The sequence below is a fragment of the Dermacentor andersoni genome, chromosome 1 (assembly GCF_023375885.2).
Source record: "Dermacentor andersoni chromosome 1, qqDerAnde1_hic_scaffold, whole genome shotgun sequence".
In the NCBI taxonomy this organism is placed as follows: Eukaryota; Metazoa; Arthropoda; class Arachnida; order Ixodida; family Ixodidae; genus Dermacentor; species Dermacentor andersoni.
Genome location: NC_092814.1, coordinates 242,845,610 through 242,866,205, shown reverse-complemented (window position 1 = coordinate 242,866,205; position 20,596 = coordinate 242,845,610). Strand labels below are relative to the sequence as shown.

At 46.5% G+C, this 20,596-nt stretch overlaps 1 protein-coding gene across 2 annotated transcripts in view; it reads left to right on the top strand.

Annotated features, from left to right (window-relative positions):
* Positions 1-20,596, top strand: part of Mtp (microsomal triacylglycerol transfer protein) — a 60,237-nt gene that overhangs the window by 7,853 nt on the left and 31,788 nt on the right. Inside the window, exon 2 of one of the 2 annotated variants that reach the window (XM_050196190.3) lies at positions 20,381-20,407. The exons of the other annotated variant lie outside the window; for it this stretch is intronic. Coding sequence (XP_050052147.1) covers positions 20,381-20,407 — 27 coding nt within the window. The remainder of the gene's footprint in view (positions 1-20,380; positions 20,408-20,596) is intronic. 2 annotated transcript variants of the gene reach the window in all.

Genomic DNA, 20,596 nt, shown 5'->3' with positions numbered 1-20,596 from the left:
GTGAACTGTTTCTGTTTTGGGAGGTTCCAAGATTACCTGTCCCTGAACCTTGTTCTATCGTAATTAGGACAGCTGCTTTCAATTCCACCATGTTCTAAATATTAGTGACGCCACATGACACGTGCCGCGAACTGTCTTGCATTTTAGTTTCAAGCGATAGGAGATGGTTATTACCTTGGGGATGAGACTGCGCTGTTCGAACTAGGGCGATGGGGTAAATGTTTCACTGCCCCTGCCATTGTCGACCATATCAACAGCGCGTACACCGAGGAATACCTCAGGGGCCCCCTCGCGCGGGTCACAATTTATACAAGCGCTAAACCGATGAAAAAACTGCGCAAGCTAGCTGTCCATACCATGTTCCTAAGCAAACAGTTTCGCACTGCTAAGCGAGAAAATTACCGCATACTTCTGAGTATGTGTGGTCATGTGTGCGGTCCCTCAGCCTCGAAAATTATTTCATCTGCCACATACCGCAAAAGTGATTTGCTTGTGATATTCAGTAGGCTTCCTACAGCCGAGCTTCCCTCCAATTTTCTTTTATATGCATCGATTTGTGTTGTACTCCTACTTGTTCTAATGCATGCAAGATACCGTCAGCCAGTGTTCACTTGGTTAGAGAGATACCGAATAAACTTTGAAAAAGTTTAATAAACCGCTGACCCAATAAAGATTAAAGGGACTCTAGAAGAGGCCGTAAGTTTAAACTGATAAAATTTGTTTTCAAAATTTGATTTTTTTGATGCCAAGTACTTAGCGCATGTGTCACGGCAAATCTTGGTTAATATTTGGACGGTGCCAGGCACCACGGTTGAGTGGTCTTTCCTACATGCTTTAGCCCATTTGTTAATTGAGAGAAACTGGAAAAAAAAGAAAAGCCGCGGATAGTAGTACCCCGGGTTTAAATTGATATATATGTGAATATATATGTGTATGTATATATCTATATATATGTATATGTATTTTTCATTTGTGATGAAACATTTACTCAAAGGTAGTTATATAGGAGGCCACAAGTAGGTCCCCAGTCAGCTCGTTGCCGTATACCGTGCCATATCCTCCCCAAAGTGTAACCTATGATACTGGCGGCCGCAGCAGGGAACGCCGCCAAATGTCCGTCTAGCACTGCTCGTGTGAAATGCCATGAAAGCTGCCTCCCGACTGCAGGAACCCTGACGTCGTCCATGGCTATTGTCTGATACTGAAGCAAGGCGCCACGCGCATGCGCGATGTGCACATTGTTGCCCGTCGTGTACTATGTCTTTGCGCTGCCCTGGTCCGCTGGCGGTCCCCCGAGGAGGAGTCATGCGCCTTTGCGACCTTATCAGCTGCTTGCAGCCCAGTACATATCTTGGCCGATCGGCTTGAGTGCCGGGAGACCCCTTGACCAGAGGGCTGTGCGGTCCCTTTCAGGGCGCGTTCCAGATAACGAGGTGATATCGCGTATCGAGAATCCATAAGCCACGAGTTCTGTCTTCAAACATGCCTGCTTCATTGAAGGGACAGTCACACTGATGCACTGGCATCCCCCTCTTGAAACAGACGCAAGTGTCCATGAGTTTGTACGGCACTCACATTGATACGCCACTAGGCAAAATCGCACGAGATGCTTATTATTTTTTCTCTCCCGCCACGGTGGCTTAGCGGCTACATAGCGATATGCTGCTGAGGTCAATCAAATTTCTTCCTAGGCGGCTGCATTCCGATGGCGGCGGAAGGCGAAGACGCTGCGTTTCAATAGTATGCACTGTAATTCTGAGCCATCTGAAGTATACAGAACGTGAGCCATGTTTATGGCTTCGACTTTGCCAATTGAAGCACACTCTAAAGATTGCTGCGTTTTCTCACAGGGATACAAAATGATCACTTGTGATTTCGGTGTTATGCGTCACTTCATACAGCTGTAGTACGTGCGCCCTCCACATATTGCCCGGAAAACAGTTGCCCTTCGTCCTGTTTTCCTCTTCTCACAAGACGAATGAACGGTTTATTTTTTTTTTTTTTCAGTCTTACGGTCACTTTTTTTAAACCAAACATAATGAATGTGGGAAAGCTGAACAGCCTTTGTACAGCTTGCATCATAAATAGTATTTCATGAGCAGCACGCTGAAAACAAGTTGGTCTAACGAGGCACGATAGGTTAGCTCAGATCTTTCTGAATATTCTGTCCGGTATGTGTAAGCAAAACTGTTCATTGAAATATGCCAGTGCGCTGAAAAGTCAGTCACGCCGGGGCGTTAGGACAAAACATCGTTGTTGAACCACACGGTATGACGAATTTTCCGTGATATCCTTTTTTTATGTTGCTCAGATGTTGAAGATGGAGAGAATTAACTGTGAACAGCGTCGGTAATGCGCTTGAGGTATGCGAGCAGTATAAACGCGATAACATATTTTTCTACCAAACCTGTACTCCACTTTTAGAGCTCTATCGCCAAGTGTCGCTTTCGGAGTCGATAATGATCTGACATATTGGCACAGTTCAATTCAGTGGCTGCCAAAGGCGCTGAGATAAGCGACAGACGGCGTTTTCAGTGACAAGCGGCACGCGTGCCTTATATGTATTTCGACGACTGTATATTTATTACCTCCAGCCAAAACTCATTTTTGGAGCTCATCAGAACACGACAAATGAGTCTCACACTGATGAAAGATTTCAAATTAAACACCGTATGACAGTGCTTGATACAAGAGCACTGCATGCGGTCTTTGCCGACGCCCGAAAAGCCACCAATCACATGTGATCGGCTTGCTTTACGTAGGACACGCTCATAAATATAGTTAAGCACCTACAGGTGCTGTTAACCAATATTATATCAAGTTCTTGTAAACTCCAGCGGGTATCATAGAATCCCACAGCTTTCACCGGTCTCGCAAGGTGTCACCAACAGCTCTCAATAGCAATACTTGAGCTCTGTCGACCAAACTACGTTGTGAATACCAGCAAAATCGTATTCGTACAAAGTCCTGAGCGATACATGCTCTGCGCGCGTTATGAAGAATGCCCGACGACGAAAATGAAGGTTGAGGCGCAGGGGCTTATGTAAGCCCGGGGGGGGGGGGGGGTAGTGTACGCAGCAGTGGCGAAGATGACTACGACATTGGCCAACAGTGGGAGGAAGCTCTTTATGTGTAGGAAAAGGTGGCGATGACGGCGACTAAGTATTCCATCGCTGTGGCAAACAAAGTGACAAATTCCATCGACGTGCCTCTATGACGTTTGTCCTAAAAAAAGACTTCAACTACGCATGTCTGCTTCAGAACACGGAAGTACTGAACTCTGCGTGCCATCTCGGTGTCTAGCCTTTTGTCGGGTGCTTGAATCCTGAGGATTAAGCACATATCTCTGCGCCTCTCGTGCGTCGTTTGGCGCGAGGGCATGTTAGAACAGCGTGCCGCGGGCAGTGGAAGCACAGGCAGTGCGGATGAAGCGAATAATGAAGTGGGGGGACGGAGCCACTAATTCCTCTTCATTGTCGCACACTATAACCTGTAGTTTAAATTTTTTTCTCCTTCATTAACCTTCAGGCTCGTTTCCACCGCCCAAAGAGACATGTCCTAATTTTTTAATTTCTCGTTAGTTAATTTTCTCATTTGTTATTGAGTTCACTGTGCATAATTTCAGAACATGTATTACAGAAAAGAAATATATAGCTGTATAGCTGCCTCCAGGCGAAAAAGCAGTCACAAAGACTGCGCCTTGTGGCTCACCTGTAGCATTGTTTTTTAATGTTGACTGAATAAATGATCCGCTACCTCGCGTAACTCAGTTACTGATGTGGGTGAGAGAGAGAGAGAAAGAGAGAACGAACGCAAGCACGCTCTTTCACGTATAGCAGTGGCGTTAATTATTAGCGTATTTCTGACGTCGTTGATAATTTCTCTACCGATAATAGCCAGACCGTCTTTTCTATCTAAAACAAGAAACAGCGGGAAGCACGGAACAGGCATGGACACCATACAGGTCACCGGCGCTGTACGTCACACCGGCGTACGTGCCACGAGCGTGAGCGTTTGTCTTCAGTCCTTCTATCCCCTGCTCTGTGCGCTGTCTCTGTAATTTCAAACAATCGCATATGCTTCTTCACGCCTATGTTTGTCACTCTGAGGCGTTGACCTCTTCCTCGAAGGTATCGCAGCCAGTGGAACCGACAGCGTTCAACAACGGAAAATAGAACGCTATCGGTGCACGGCACGAATATTCAAGTGTCGCTCAAGTGCAAATATAGCCTTGTGTAGGATGCTGCAACTTCCACGCAACTGTCCGGAAAGTTTGCTTACCGTGAGAGGCTTTCTTGTCCATGCCTGTAGCCACCGCAGCGATTGTCGGAACACCGTTCGCAGGCTAACCAAAGACGCTGCCCCCGTGCTAACAACGGTAAAAACAATATCTTCTTTGCCGCATTTTTTGTTGTGCGAATGGCTCCTTAGAGCTTCCATGTGACGAAATGTTGCGTGGACCATATACAATGTATAAGATTGGTTGATTTCGGTGCTGTAAATGTATGTATTTTATCAGATTCAAAGAAACTCTTCATCGTACCATAAATAAGCCTGCCATAGACCCGCGTGTGGGGCATATATATATATATATATATTGCTCTAGACAAATATTCGGGCGCCATAGTATACCCACCGAGACGCCTAGGAAAGGACAAGTGAGGCTACACGAGTAAAAGGAAAGTGTTATTCTTCTTTTTACAAGTATACAACTGAAGAAATAAAGGGTTTATGAAGCCAATAAATGCGATGACCAAAGATTGCTTAAACAAGGAAAGTAAGGCATGCAATTGCAGTTGCAATTGCAAATACATTTGTAATTGAAATATAAAATTTATATCGAACTCAATTTTGTTCCCGCAGTGGAATATCCTTCTTTTCATGTTCTTTTTTTTTTCGCTCTACGTTAATAATACCTCCACCACCGATCCCTCAGCTGCACTCTTAAAAGCGACGGTGTGGCTAAAACACTTTTAAAAGGCAGAGTTCATTTGCGCTTTCCTTGGCGTTGTTGGCCGTTGACGTTTCGTTAATAAACACGTAAATTATACACGATCTTGCTGAGCTGTGGGAAAACTGGGGGATAAAAAAACGCAACAAAGAGACGGGTAGAAGATGAAAGAGCTGAAGCACGGACAATTCGCGTTTGCGTCTCGTCGCACGAACTGAGGATGCGCCTCGTCGGGGCCGTGTCAGCGCGACAGCGGCGCTGGCGGGCCCCGAAAACACTTGTCGATAAGTGGTCCCGATTAGCTGCACCCACGCGGCAGCGCCGTCGCGGGAAGCCACGCGCCCCAAAGCGGGCCACTTTCGCCACGCTCTTCCCGGGAGCGGTGCCCGCGTTGCAGGCGGGCCCTGCGAACCGGCATTGCTCGTTTCTCGGCCACGCACTTGAACTCGATTTCGGCAGCGCGCTCCAGAGAAACGAGTTTCGTGGCCGTCGTCTTCATTAAACGGCAGTCAGCAAAACAAAGAACCGTGACTCGGGTCAAGGCGTTTCGTCATTGCGTCATACTCGCGCCAGGGGGAGCGTCAACGAGACCAGTGTGCACGCCTTCCGTCGGGCCCGACGCACGTGCCCCCCCTTTTATTTTTATGGCGAAAGCGTCGTGCCGTTTCGGTGTGCAACCGTTTGCTCGATGAAGTATACGCGTGCTCGACGATAACGCTTGCTTGGCGATAATGGGCTCGATTAGGCATACACATGTTTCTGGTCTCGCACTGATGGCGCTTGACTGTTCCTACCACGTGAAGTGTTCCGAGTGTCAACGACGAGCTGCCTGTGAGTAGCGCGATTCGCCGCCTTGCGAGGTGTGGAGCAAAAGACTGAGAGAGAGACAATTCTCAGAAATGCAATCGCGGTAGCTTAGCGGCTATGGCGTAGCGCTGCATGAGCTCGAGGGTTCGATCCCGGCCGCGATAGAACCCGGATTTCCACGGGGGCGAATATAAAAAAAAAAAACGCTCGTGTACTTAGATTTAGGTGCACGCGTTAAATAACCCTAGGTGGTCGAAATTAATCCGGAGTACCCCACTGCAACGGGCCTCAAATCATATCGTGGTTTTGGCACATAAAACCCCGGAATTTAATGTAATTTCCGAAATGCAATCTAATTGATCGGAAGGCTTAGAAGCTGCGCCTTTATTAACGCAAGCACGTTTGGAATAATATGTTCCTTCGTTGGATCCCCAAGTTCTTTATTGGATTTCCATGCATGCCCCCCATTGAAATGCGGTCACCGCGGCCGGGTTCGAACCCGCGATCTCGAGCTCAGCAGCTCAACGCCATAGCCACCAAGCTATACCGGGGTGGGTCAGAATGCTAATCAAGAGTACATAATCCTCATTTCTTGCCGTCAAGAAATTACGGGAAGTTGAGTTTGTACAAAGGGCTGCAAATGCGATGACAAATGTATTGAATATTATTGGAATTTCCGTGCGCATGTCGTGTTTGCAAAGTCATCGTGCAGTTACGCAAACTTGCAATTATACGTTGCAGGTATAACACAACGAGAAGCGACTACATATCCTCGCCTGAAAACTTGTTGCCTAAAACCGAAACTCATCGTTCCCGAACCCCGACAGAAGTCTGGTTGAAACCAAAACAGACTGAAACTCGTGGTTGTTCGCGGCATACATGCTGTATCCCCGTTGACATTGCCGACATTGATATTGCCGACTCATTTTTGCTCCAACTTCATATGTGCAACCATGGCAATCATGGTATTGTTTCTTACCAATGACTGTCATTTATATCTCATGCTTTTCTGTTACGTTCAGCCGCCTCGTTGTGTAATCCCTTTAAGTAATCGCCAGTTGGACTCACCTTATGGTTTTCATCGCGTAATTCTGCAAGAAAATATGCATACGCAGAGCTCTATATTCTTCCTTACTTTATTTCTCAATTAGTTCGCAATGGGCTGAATGTGGTCCACATGGTTTTGGTATTCTATCGGAAAGTATGCATGCGATATACTGCAGCGGCCCGCAATCTGAGAGGACCGGCAGGCGGCTGGTTCGAATCCGCGACTTGATAACTTTAAAGCGAGGCTTTCTTTGGGAACCCTCCCGGGACCTTGGTGAGACCTTGACTGCTGTTGCTGTCTTGCCCAGTAGCTCATACATAGGGCCGCACTCATATAACGAATAGGCTTACCAGGAAAAGAGCTCTGCGTCTATTGGTGTTCCTCACAGGCACAAAATTTATAGGCTGTTTGGTGAAACATCCGCACACACTAATAGCGTAATGGAAGCCTCTGTCAGGCATATAAAGCGATTTTTGCTTCAGTTCGATAATGGGCTGCTGTGTTCGCAACTTGCATGAAAAAGGCAAGTGGTGGGCCCACCTTGCTATCGAAAGGGCGACAGCGCATGACAACGTTCGCGAAGTTCCTGATACGACAAGCGCGTCGACAAGAGGGCCACTCGCCCGCCTCCTCCCTCCCTCGCCCCCTTGAAAGTGGGCACTGTCGGCTGCACACTAGCTTATAAAAAAAAAACATCTTGGGCCAAGTTTTCTTTCAGGTTAGTGGCCACGTAATTAATGCATCTTTTATCACGCATCGCCTGCTTGGTCAGCCATGATCGCCTTTCCTGCCTCGCCGCGACGCGCTGTAGCAGACGACCCGCGGCCGGACTGTTCTTTGAAGTGCGAGCCGCTTGCGGGATGCACACTGTAAGGATTGGGAGGTCAATCCAACCGCTCGTAACCCGTTGTCAAGAGTGGAGTCGGGCATGAATTAAATGGTAGCTGGCCCATGCCGTCGTCCAACTTATCCACGCTGAGGACGTTGTTGAAGGGAAGGACTGCTTCTCATCGAGAACGAGGAATATGGGTTTATTTACAGTATCTACATAAGGACGTTGCAGTTCATCAGTCTAGCATGTCTGCGAGAGAAAGTACACTGAGCAGCCGCACAACAGTGGTTTATAAACACTCGGTCCTCCCTCGATCCCAAGGTGAGGGAAACGTTCGACCAGGCACCATAGACGAGCCGCCTCTTTGCGCGAGGGCTCACACACACACACTTCCACACAGGTTCACGGTCCCCAACCGAGGTCAGACGGTCTTCACAGAACTCGGGGCTGACGTCAAGAACGGTGCGTGGGAAGGGGCCTCGAACTACGTTCCCTGGGGGGCTCCCTTGTTCACAGCAGATCGGGTCGGCGGTGGCGTGTTCCGTCACAAAGCCTGGTTCGTCGAACTCATCTCGGCAATCCCGCGACGCACAGTGGCGGACGCGACGTATTGTCCTTGGTACACAGTAGACATAGTGACGCCGTTTGGCTTTCCAGGAAAAGTCGACGCCGCTGTCGCACCTGGCTGGCAAAACTTGCACTTCAGCGGGCCGTTCTTAACAACGCCTGCATTGCAGAGGAGGATACTGCTGGATGGCTCTCGCCAAAACAAGCTGTAGCTTACGACACATTTTTCTGCCTCTTTTATTGCAATGACATTTCGCAATGGGTATCTCTCTCTCATACACTCACGCACGCGCACACGCATGCGCACAAACACACGCAGGTACTCACGCGCGTGCGCGAAGTCGTAAGGAGCCCAAGGCGCATGTACGAAAACAAACATTTAATTAGACATTTAATTAAATGTGTTTTTGTACATGCAGCTGCGTTACGTACGATAACAAATAATATATATATACACACACACACAAGGAGAGAGACAGATAGGTGGTCAGAGGGCGTACAGCTTGCAAAGCTGATATACTCGAAAACCGTCAGCGCTGAGTGGTGCCCCCGGAGCTCAAATTACGCAGTTTCACCACATACGCGCTCACCGCCGCCCCAGGTATGCCTATGACTCCTGGTAGTCTCCGGGGTACTGTACAGCAGCACAGGCATCGCGTGCTTGCTGTCATTGCTTCGCCCTTCGAACCGAACTGCAATTTATAAAAGACTGTGCACATTTATTGATTTGTATTTGGGAATGCGCAACGGAGCTGTCACAGCTTCTTGGAATACACGGTTTACTTACGTGTTATATGGACACCTCTGAAAGAGGGATCAATCATTTTATTTTTTCACTGTGGTTTCAGCGTGAAATATTTTCCATGACAAGCTACGTATGTATCTTCGTATGAATATTGTTTGTAATTATGTCAAATCAGTTCTGCGGAATCCCGCAAGGTGGAGGAATTAAGTGTCACAAAAGAGAAAATTGTCATCCACTCAAAGCTACAAAGGATTTCATGTGGGTCTCTTTCTGAGAAACCCGTATGGTTTTCATTTGCAGCTTTCTGCTGCATTTGTGTGGATGACAATTTTCCCTTTCGTGTTCGTGATTAGTGCGTCATTCCTTGCATATTGGCACCTGTGCGACCAGGCGCGATCATGACTGCCGTGCCCTTTTGCTTGCTGTGACCAAGAATGTTGAGCGATCCGCGACGACATTTTCAAGTTTTCATTCTTCATCTATTACTTTTCCATGTTCCCTTCGTTAGCGATCGTGTGGTCTGTGCAAATTTAATTTCACCCTCCTTGTTTTTTGCTGTAATGCTGGTACACATTTGCTTTGACGTGATAGCTTTCTGCATGCCGTCTTTTCCGTCTCCCTGCTTTCTTCTTTTTCTATTCCAACTATTATATTACGATAGCAGTTATATGAACACGCAAGCGCATTTCTGCCGTCGCCGTCACTGTGATGTTCCGTATAAAGTCCGAAGGCGATAACATCGTCGCCGCGCGTCGTATGCTGTATGTGCGACTGAAAGAGCACGCGAGGGAAGCCGACGATTGCGGCTTAATCTGGCACGCGCGAACGAAGAAAGTGGAGAGCAAGCGCGCCGTCTTCTGTCGCGCGAAATGCCGTGTGGGGAGGGGGCGTTGTGCTCCGGCAGCGACTGCGCATTTCGTGACTGGGCGCGCAAGGAGAACCGACGGTCGCGGCTACGGCGGCTCAACCTCGCGCGCCATGCTGACCTTTTTCGCGGAGCACCTTGTTCTCGAGAAACGAGATGGCGCTTTCGCCGGCGCGCCGCATGCTGCCTCGGCAAAAGCGCACGAATACGAAACCATTATCACTTCTGCCATGTTTCTGTGCGGTCAGCTGTTGGGAATACAGCTGGGTTTTCGCTCACGCACTGTGCTCCATTCATGCTGCATGTGGAATGGTGGATAGAAGACTTGTGCAGCAATGGGCTGCAAAAATAGTGGCTAGAATATTAAGGAATGAAATGAATCTGTGCGGCCAAGGTCGCGGACCACTGCTGAAACTGTCCGTACGTGAGGTGTGCGGATTTCCTCGAGGATACAGACTCATCCGCCAGCGTTGTATCGCTAACTTTCAAAAAGGGCTTCAGCCCGGAACGTCGGCAAAAGTTAGTACCGCTTATTAAACAATGACAAAGGGAGTAGCGCTGGTTCCTGTCTTAGTAGGTTTCGCGCGCACAGTATCTACGCAGATCTTACCCAACTGGCACGGAAACTTACGCCCACTCCATCGCCAACGTGTCAAGAATAAATGAAGGGGCGCACACCTGAATATATGCGCACCACATACGCACAATAAATGACGGACTACACCGATAGGGCACGAATGGTCGAAGCTGAATGTTCCGTGACGGTCCACAAGAGTAAGCGAGTAATATAATACATCTGTGCTACAAGATATTACAGTGTACAAAATCAGGCACGTACCCAGGGGGGGGGGGCTGGGGTGGCCCGCCCCCCCCCCGAAATTAGGTGGCATACCCCCCCCCCCCCCCCCTCTCCGCCCACTCTCATAGATTCGGTGCCCGTGCGATTAACTCGAGATGCGTTCAGTTGTCGCCACCTATTCAACGGTCACGCGCATTGCTGTTGCTTCGTTAGTTCAACCTTCTTTGTTTAGACTGATCCAGGGACCAGGAAAGGGATCCGGTTCGTAGTCAGCTGGTCTATATGCACGAGAAACGAGTTGCGGTCGGAGAAAACGCCAGTTCCGTTTAACTTGTCATTTTGCTTCATTATTTCCTGGAGTGACGGCTCGGCGCGACGGTGGCAGATCCTCGGAACGATATACCCTCGATATAGGTTAGATAAGGCGTAGAATAAAATATTGCGGAACAGCGGCCATCATCAAACCCTGCAATAACCCTTAAGAGGAAGCTTTAGCTCGGGCCCAACTCCGACGCGGCTTATTAAAATACATGTAAAACGCAAAAACGCTTTTTTGAGATAACCCCTGGACTGATTTTAATATAATTTGTTCCATTTGAGAGAGAAAGTTAAATTATAGTGTCTGTTGGAAGCGTAATTTCGATTTATAGCCTGAATTTTAATTTTGTGAAAGAGATTTTCAAAAATACGAAAGTTCTAAATAGATAGACACACGAAGTTTATAAATTAATAGCTCTGCATGAAAAACAGATACCGCAGTTCTGTAAATGACATCCATTAGATCATTCAAAGCGAACAAATTCGATACGTCAATTTGTCTTACATGAATTTGTTGCGTTGTGTACAAGGGTTCAGCAAAAGCTGTATTTCCATATTCCTGAATTTTTTAGATTCATCTGTAACATGTAAATGTTGTCCCCTTTAGATGCAACATCAGATACAATTCACAGAATTCTGATATTATTTTTCCTTGCTGAGTTAGAGCGTTGTAAACTTGATAGTTTCGATTTCTGAAATTTTGTGATTTTCTGCCAATTGTTTAATAAAAAATTGTCAATCTAAATCAAAAACTGGAAGCCCACATTCACTAGATATTAAGTTTCTCTTTTAAATGCAACAAACCCCGTCACATTTGGTGGCGCGGTTGCCGAGAAAAACGAATTCTCCTTTTACATGTGTTTAGCTAGGAGCATCCGAGCTAAAGGTTCCTCTGAAACCCATAAGCAATATGACTGTCACCCATTACCTCGCCTAGTATTTCCCTAATTGTACAGCACCTTTTGTGCAAAACTGGCAACTGCGAACAAGAGTCCCAAGGAGTTGAGAAATTAAGCGATCTACTAAGGGAGAGAGCCAAAGCAACAGCCAAACAGGAAGAAAAAGTGAAATAAACAATCAACTTCACCTGACAATCACTTTCACATAAACAACCTTAACGGTTGTTTATGCAAATATTTATGGATCAACATCTTTTTATTTAAAAAGGAAGTAGACGGAAGAAGGAAGTGGAGAACAGTCCCGCGTATTCTGAGTGACGCTTCTACAGTTATCATTCGAGTCGCCTAACGTAGCCACTTCTCTGCTGTGCTTATGTAGGTGTTTTTCTAACCTTCCGCAGTGGGCTTAGTACGTCTAGAATCACAGCGTTCTGCGCCCTACGCGGTTGTACGGGACTGGCAGCCACGCATCGTTGCGCAACTTCCCAAATAACAATACGAGTCGGTTGTGGCACTTAACTTGGTGGAGCAGTAAACGAGGGATCCAAAAGAACTGTGATTGTTCCGCAAATGTATATTCCTCTATAATTCTTCCAGAGCTAATTAAAAGAACGTTGCTATAGTCGGATACAACTCAAGTCTACAGTGAAGCCCCGCACACGCCCTCATAACCGCCAGCCACTGTTCCGCCGCGAGGCTGCAAATAATTCGTACTTCCAACTTTTCCTGTTACCCAAATCAGGTAGTAACCACAAAAATAAAATTATTAGCGCGTAAATTTATACGTTTTCTCTCGCCTATTATGGTTGAATGACGGATGCCTAATTATTTATTGAACTGAAATAAAATGCTTGCTTCGCTGCAACTATGCAGTATATTGCCAAGTTGCACTTCAGTTGGCAATGAAGTTTCATGAGTAAGACGGGCTCAGCAGTGAAATTAACTGTACCGCAGGCTTTTGAATATTTAATTATGGAGTTTTACGTGCTGAAACCATGAGGCATGCCGTAGTGGGGGACTTCGGACCACCTGGGGTTCTTTAACGTGCACCTAAATCTAAGTACGGTGCTCACGGAATGAAACGCGTCAATTTAGGACTAAGTAATGCGCATACTTTCGCTTCAACCGGCTGCAGTTCGTGTCACATCGACGTATATCTGGCGCGTACACTTACATCGGAGCCCTCGTCACCTTTGGTGACCAAATTCCTAGCGACATGACATTGTGCTCTCGCGTACTTTGCACATACACTCTAAGAAAAAAAGGACTAAAAGGGGTAGGGAGGTTAGTCCTTTTGGGGACTAACTGATTTGCCACAACCATTAGTCCTTTTGGGGACGAACTGACATGGGATGAACTGTTACTCCCCATGCGCTTACTCCTTCGGGGACTAACAGTTGCGCTTGCCCGATGGTCCTCAAGGGAGTAACGGTAATTCGTTTCGATGCTCCGCATAGGTGGAATTAAATAAATTAGGCATTTATACCTTAATAAAAAAAAATTAATGAGCTGAAAAAAGAAATGTGCCCGACAGCAGGATTTGAACTCACGTTCTCTCGCTCACAAGTCAGGTACTCTAACCACTTCACCACGCCGCTTTTTTTTTTTTTTTTTTCTTTATTACATGGAAAAGAAAACTGAAGGTGTATAACAAAGCGGACACAACTACACACTTAAAACTCAGGCAAACACACACATGCATCCAACAAGTGCATCCAGTCTGGCGGAGGTTCCTGCACAGCGTACACACTTCTTACATACGCAGCACTTTCGCGAAAGAAGGATTTTGTAGTTCGCGGGCTTTCGGCATGGCGATCACAGAGTCTACTTCTCCACAGGCTGTATAAACCAAGTACAATGAACATGTCATAGGGAGGACCACCTGTAACCTTAAACGGTAGAAACCTAATTGAGTATGGAGTCATGTCAATGTCCTTTTTAAGCGTCCGTTGGAGAATGTCCCAAAAAAATACAGCGTCCCTACAGTCTATGAAACAGTGATCAATGGTTTCGGCACGTGGACAGAGCCGACAGTTTGTTGACCACGGCACAAAGCAACCCCTCGAATTCGGCCAAGTTTTAACAGGGAGTGTTTCCGAATGTAATTTAAAGAAAAATGTTTTTACTCCAGGAGGCACACACATTTTTCGGACGCGTTTAAGTACATCCTGATAAGGTCGGTTTAAATAAGGTGCACGATACAAAGGATCTGGGAAAATAGTCAACCAGTGCCGCAGAAATTTCTTTTCGACTCGCTGTGAACACGTACTCAAGGCTGAATCTAACTTTCAAGAAAAGAAATGTGTCAACAACCTCCTTGAGAAAGCCCCAAGGAGCCTGTGGGACATCTTTGACATTTGATGACACTACTATGTTAGGAACATAATGAACTAAACGCAGTTGCAACATTTCACGCAAGAACGGATGGTCACTGTCGCGAAAGAAAAACAGGCGAGAAACAATTTGCCTGACGAAGAGGTGTACTAATCCTAGACCACCACGTTCAAGGGGGAGAAACAGATTGTCGCGCCGCATCCATTCACAGCTCGAACTCCAAATGAATGTTGCAAATACGCGATGCAGTGCCTGAAGGCGAAGTCTTGAGCAGTGCAGTACTTGGAGCACATACATAAGACGGGAAGCTAAGAAAACGTTACACACTTCAGCACGAAAGAACACTGACAAATTCCGCCCTCGCCATGAATTCACTTTACGTTGAATTTTGCCAACTTCCCCCGACCAATGAGCGTTGCTATTTCTATACTGTGAGAGAGGCACACCTAAATAACGCAGATCTTCTTTCCAGTGAATTCCTGCGTAATGTGATGGCATTGTGGCCCATAATCCAAACCAAAAACCTGAACTTTTTTCAAAGTTAACGCTTGCACCAGAAGCAGCACAAAATTCTTCTGTAATTGCAAGAGCAGTCTTTACGCTCTTTTTATCGGTACAGAAAAAGGCCACGTCGTCTGCATACGCAAGAACCCGAACCTCATTAGACAGTAATTTAAACCCTTGGAAATTTTGTTCTTTAAGGATGCCCATACAAAGTGGCTCTAAATACAAGCAGAACAGAAGCGGTGACAAGGGGCATCCTTGTCGTACTGATGATAAAAGCCTAATCGGATCGGAGAGAGAGCCATTTACTATAAGTCGCGTTGAGCCATTAGCATAACATATCCTGACACCTCTAAGGAGCAGAGATCCGATATTTATATGCTCTAGTAAAGTAAACAGAAATGAGTGATTCACCCTGTCGAACGCCTTAGCCAGATCTAGCTGTACCATTGCCACCTGTCCAATCCCCTCAGCTACACACTCTAGCACCGATCTCGCAACATGAATGTTCGTCTGAATAGACCGCCCCCTGATGCCACATGTTTGATGATCACCGACCACAGATCTTACTACAACTTGCAAACGGTTAGCTAATACCTTAGCAAAGATTTTATAATCCACATTGCATAAGGAGATAGGCCGATATCCGTCAACTTTTTGCAATTTCTCTTCATCATCGCTTTTGGCTATAAGGACTGTGTGTCCTTCGTACATTGTGGCGGTTAGGTACCCTACTTCCAAGGCCTCTCGGTACACCTGAAGTAATAATGGCGATAAGAGCGAACGAAAACACTGATAAAATTCGGCAGTAAGGCCATCCGGGCCGGGCGTTTTGCCCTTCGCTAACGAATCGATGCATGAAGTTACCTCATTGATGCCAATGTTTTCGTTTGTATAATCGTACTCATCCTGATTTAACTGGGGCAGAAACGATACAATTTTTTTGGCAGCATCTGTATCCAATGGCATATGGTCTCGGAATAGTTTTTGATAATGTTCAAAAAATGCTTTAGTTATTAGAGTAGGCTCGTTAACAATCATTCCACCATACTCTATCTCTAGTATTTGTTTAGACAGCGCGTGTTGGCGCTCATCACCAAGGGCCCTACTGCAAGGCTGTTCTTCCAGGAAACGCTGCTCTCGCGCCCGCACTAGTGCACCTCTGTATTTTTCTGCGTTCAAAGTTTGTAACTGTGCCTTGACCTTATGAATATCATCAATATATTGACCCGGATGTATGCATTCAAGCTCATGCAATTCACTCAAAAGTCTACACAATGCTTTGTAATTATTCTTTTTTTCAAAGGCTAATATTGATGATTCTTCGATAGCTATCATTTTAGTTTCCTGTTTGAATAATTCCCACAAAGCAAAGAGTGGCAAATCCTCGCGGCAAGACACATGAGCTATAAGCTCAGTAATGCGATTTATGAAACACTCACGCGAAAGTAACTGGTTATTAAACTTCCACAGCTCCCAGCACATACGCCGACTGTGGTACCGACGGCTGCCAAAAGATGCTGAGACTAGGCAATGGTCACTAAAGAATATAGGATGCACAGTGTAACCATGAATAAGAGGTAGCGCGCTAAGTGAAACGTAAATTCGGTCAAGCCTTGCATGCGAGGTACCCTGGAAGTGCGTATATCGACATCCCGCCTTTTCATTTTCCCCAATGTCCACAAGCTGATAATCACATATTAGGCGTTGCAACGCATCACTACTTGGATCATGTCTCAGCTTCAGTGATGTACGATCTTGCGCGTTACATACACAATTAAAGTCTCCAAAGAGGACCAATGCACGATCAGTACAGAAATGATGTTCTAGAGATAAGAAGAAACACTCGCGTTCACGTAACTTGTTCGGGGCATAAACACACACAAATCTAAAGCTCGTGCCACTGATATCAATATCGCAGCAGATTAGGCGCCCTTCCCTATCTGTAAACAAATGTAGCGAATCACATTGTAAATGTTTGCTAACAAATAACATACAGCCTGCGGAAACGCCTACTGCATGGCTGACACAAACATTATAGTCAGAAGGGAGCGGTACACCTCTGGAGCAGCGTTTAGACGCTGCACCTACATAGGTAATCATGGCGGGCGCTCTTCCCTTCCATTTTGGCACTTTAAATGTCCGTGGCTTACGAAGTAAGCGACGGCAAGTACAGCTTTTTCATTTGTTACGCAATCGAAAATTAGATATTGCTGCTATTCAAGAAACAAAGATTGAATCCGACGAAAACACAGAAATAGCTCTATCTCCATTCACCACGCCGCTTGGTGGACAGGACGGGATATTTAGACATAGTTAAGCAATGGAACACAAGTGCGGCAACATAAAAGTGACTCCGTATTTTGTGCAAGCTATGCAGTGAGAGTCTAACGTTGAGTGTACTTGCAACCATAAGCGACTGCGAAAAGAAATCAGCCCGAGTATTCTTAGGGTGATTTAAACTGAGGCTCTACGCCATGTATACGTGTAGCGAGCTCAAACGGGGCACCGAAGACGACAGAGAAGGGCGATTTCTCTGTCGCTTAGCGTGTGCCGTTTGAGCTACGCATCGCTTCAGTTCGCAACCTCCTTGGAAGGGAAGGAACTTAGGTACTATTGACCAAGAAAATCTAGCCGTCTATCAATGACTTGCCCGTTTAATGTGTATCGCTCACTTATGGGGTGCGCACGAAGGGCATGCCTCTTCACATTCCAGTTTTAAGGTTCACGTAATTTTCTCACGAAGAGGCAAGGTGCTGCTTTGCATGTAGTTCAATAGACAATGCACGAACTTCGAACCATTCACGATTTATAAACAATACCGCTTTCGCCGCATCGCTCCATGACACGGACGAAAACAGCGAAGTGCCTGGGGAGTAACCGTTGCCGTTCGTCCTCCCATTCGTCTCTTTCCGAGCAGGGACTAAACACTTACTCTCCGCAATTTGCACACGGCACGCACATTCATGCAGTTAGTCCTTTGAGGGACGAAAGCGCCCTTTTTAGGACTAACGGCGCAGTTACTCCCGTTTTCCCCGGGATTTTTCTTAGAGTGTATGTAGGGTTGTACTAAATGCTCCGTGTCCTATTTCAATCCGTGAGCACTGTACATGAGTGTTTGCGCATTTCGCCCCAATCGAAAAGGCGGCGGCCGTGGCCGCGATCGGGATTCGATCCCCCGACCTCGTGCTTCGCAGCCCAACATCATAGCCACTAAGCAACCATGGCAGGTAGACTTTTGAAGAGTGAAATGCTCAGACTCCATACACTTTGTCCATGTCTGTTGCACGCCTCATTCTTTCCGCCGATGAAAAGACTCTTCAAGAATAGCAGACGCTCCGGAGGTATAAAGTACGCCGCCATTTTGAAAAGACCGCATGACGACGATATTGTTTGCTTCTGTGAGTGGCTGGCGGAGTAACACAACCCCGCGTGGGCCGTGTGTCTTGGTCATCAACAGCTGTTTTTTTAAGTTGCATGCTACCATAGAAATATTTATTTTGCACTTTCGCTTTTTTAATTGTTCTTGGCAATGTTCTTCCTGCGCTTCTTTCCTGCGCGAGTCCATTTGATGTGGTTCCTTGTTTGCCTAGTAAATGAGGTGTAGTTCACAGGCGTACCTGTGAGATACACCTTATTTCATTTCTCTTTTGCGGGCTTACGCGTCTTTATGGCGAATGGCGAGCGTTATGAGCATTTGTACTAGTAAAGGTACCCCCCCCCCCCCCCGCCATTTGCATAGAAAGGTTACCTTGGGTTGCCCCCCCCCCCTCCGAAAAAAAATCTTGGGTACGGGCTTGTACAAAATAGATACGTTTCAAGCCTTGTGCGCAGTAAGAACAAATCTATCGTAAGTCAGCACACCCGCGAACGATTAAGCAGAAGATAATCAGATAGTGACGGCACCGAGGAACTTTACGGAGTAAGAAACGTGACAAGCCTGTGCTTCAAAATATTTGCCTAATAAAGAACGAATAGCAGAACACCCTAATCCCGATTGAATTCACGAGCGGATAGTTTGGATAGATGGGATTCATAATTAGCCCCGCTTTTAGAACGAACGTCATATACGCTGCTCGCGCCGTTTGGACATAATAATCAGCCCCAAAAGCTCCTTTGCATGTTCTCTGAAGCTGTGGCCAAAGCTTCGTGTCGTCCACCCAGTACGATATAACCACTACGATATATCCTGAAATTGAGGTTTGATAAGCCGCGCACCGACGTCATATACATCCGTTGTAAACACGGAGGCAACGGAGGCAGTTGAGGCAAGCAATGGACGCGTCACCACGTGATAAAATATGGCAGCGCCACGGCATCGCCGCGAAAAGGGTCAATATGGAGGAAAGCGGGGAGGCAGCGCGAGAGGAAGCGGGGCGGCTTGTACTTGGCGGTGTGTACTTTGGACGGCCGCCCGTAGCCACACGCGCCGTATCTTGAAAATGATCTGCAGACGTTGTTCGTTCTGTTGTCAGTTTCCAGCCTGATCGTTAAAGTTTTCCTGATTTGTTCTGTGCTTTATGCACTTAAGTTTGATAAGAACAAAGCTGAATGGCTTCATACGTAGACACGTAGTAAGCGTCGCACATTTATGTTTGCTGTGTTCAGCAGCTCGAGTGAACTAGTCAATGTCAGGAGATGTGGCCATGTTATACTTCAAACGTCCGGTGATTAGTCAGGTTCAGAAGATGTAAGCATGACCGTCGAAGGCATTTTGCTTCTTGAGGCATCAGCACACGTGACATGTCGCCGTCAATTCTTGTGAAGTGTGCGATATCGCAGCTCTCTTCATAGCATGGGTTGTCTGATTAGATCATGTTGGTGCTTTATTTTATGATGCCGGTTCACAGGGGTTTCTGAGCATTCTGTTTTGAAGGACATTCTATGAAAGAAATAAGAAGTGAAACAGCTATAGAACGCTTCGCATTGAAACTGAGTGTTTTTCTTACTGACTGGTTCAACGTTCCTTCGATAACCTCAGTTCATATAGGAGAATGTACTTGTGTGGTTGCTGGACGCATCTGCTGAAACAATATGATCAAATGAGCAGAAAGCTTTCTTGGTTACTGAATAGTATTGGCGGGTGCCTCAGGCTCAATTGGTGCGTACTTTATCGATTCATTTCAACTTTTTTGATTTCACCATTTGGCGGCGGCTTCCTTACTCCAGGTGGCAGAATGCTGTGTACATTTGAGGCATATTTAGATCATCGTGATTTCCGATCCGCAAATTTTCCTTTATTATCACGGTGACTGCTTTAGGGTGCAAACTTAGGGGTCTTCCGTGACATAATCGTGGGAGTTAAAGGACACCATGGAACATTGATGGTACGTGTAGGAGTATACACAAATCTACTTCACTAAGGCGAAAGTAATTGCCACTTTTTTTTGCGATTTTCATTGCTACTCGCTAAGCCTCAAACCTAAAAAAAATACTGCTTTATCTATTGTACCGACTGACAGCCGCCATGGGTTCGTGAACAGGAAGGTGATGTTTGTGGTTCTTTGCTGTTCCTATGTCTCAACGAAAAACACGTGGTCTCGTCGCAATTCCGTTGGCAGTGAGTGCATTTTAACGACTCCGCGGCACGCCTGTCGGTGCCCGGAGCTTGCAGTGCATTGTCAAAATGTGGCGCTCGAGGCCCACCATCATTTGTGGAGCCTCGGGGTGCACGCACAGCGGCCAATTGTGTGCTTTTCTGGACCTTTCAGATTCAGTAATCTCGCCCCCAGCTCCAGGTACGTACCATAGCAACGGACGCCTGCTCTGAATGCGTACTGACTCTAACGGAGGAATGTTTTTGGTGCGTTGAGCCGTGTTTAGCGTGCATGGTATGTATCTGGCGCTGGGAACTGTCTGTCTCTGACCTTCACTAATCTTTCGCTGTCCGAGTCGTTCCTCTAATGACATGATTTGTTCATGTCACG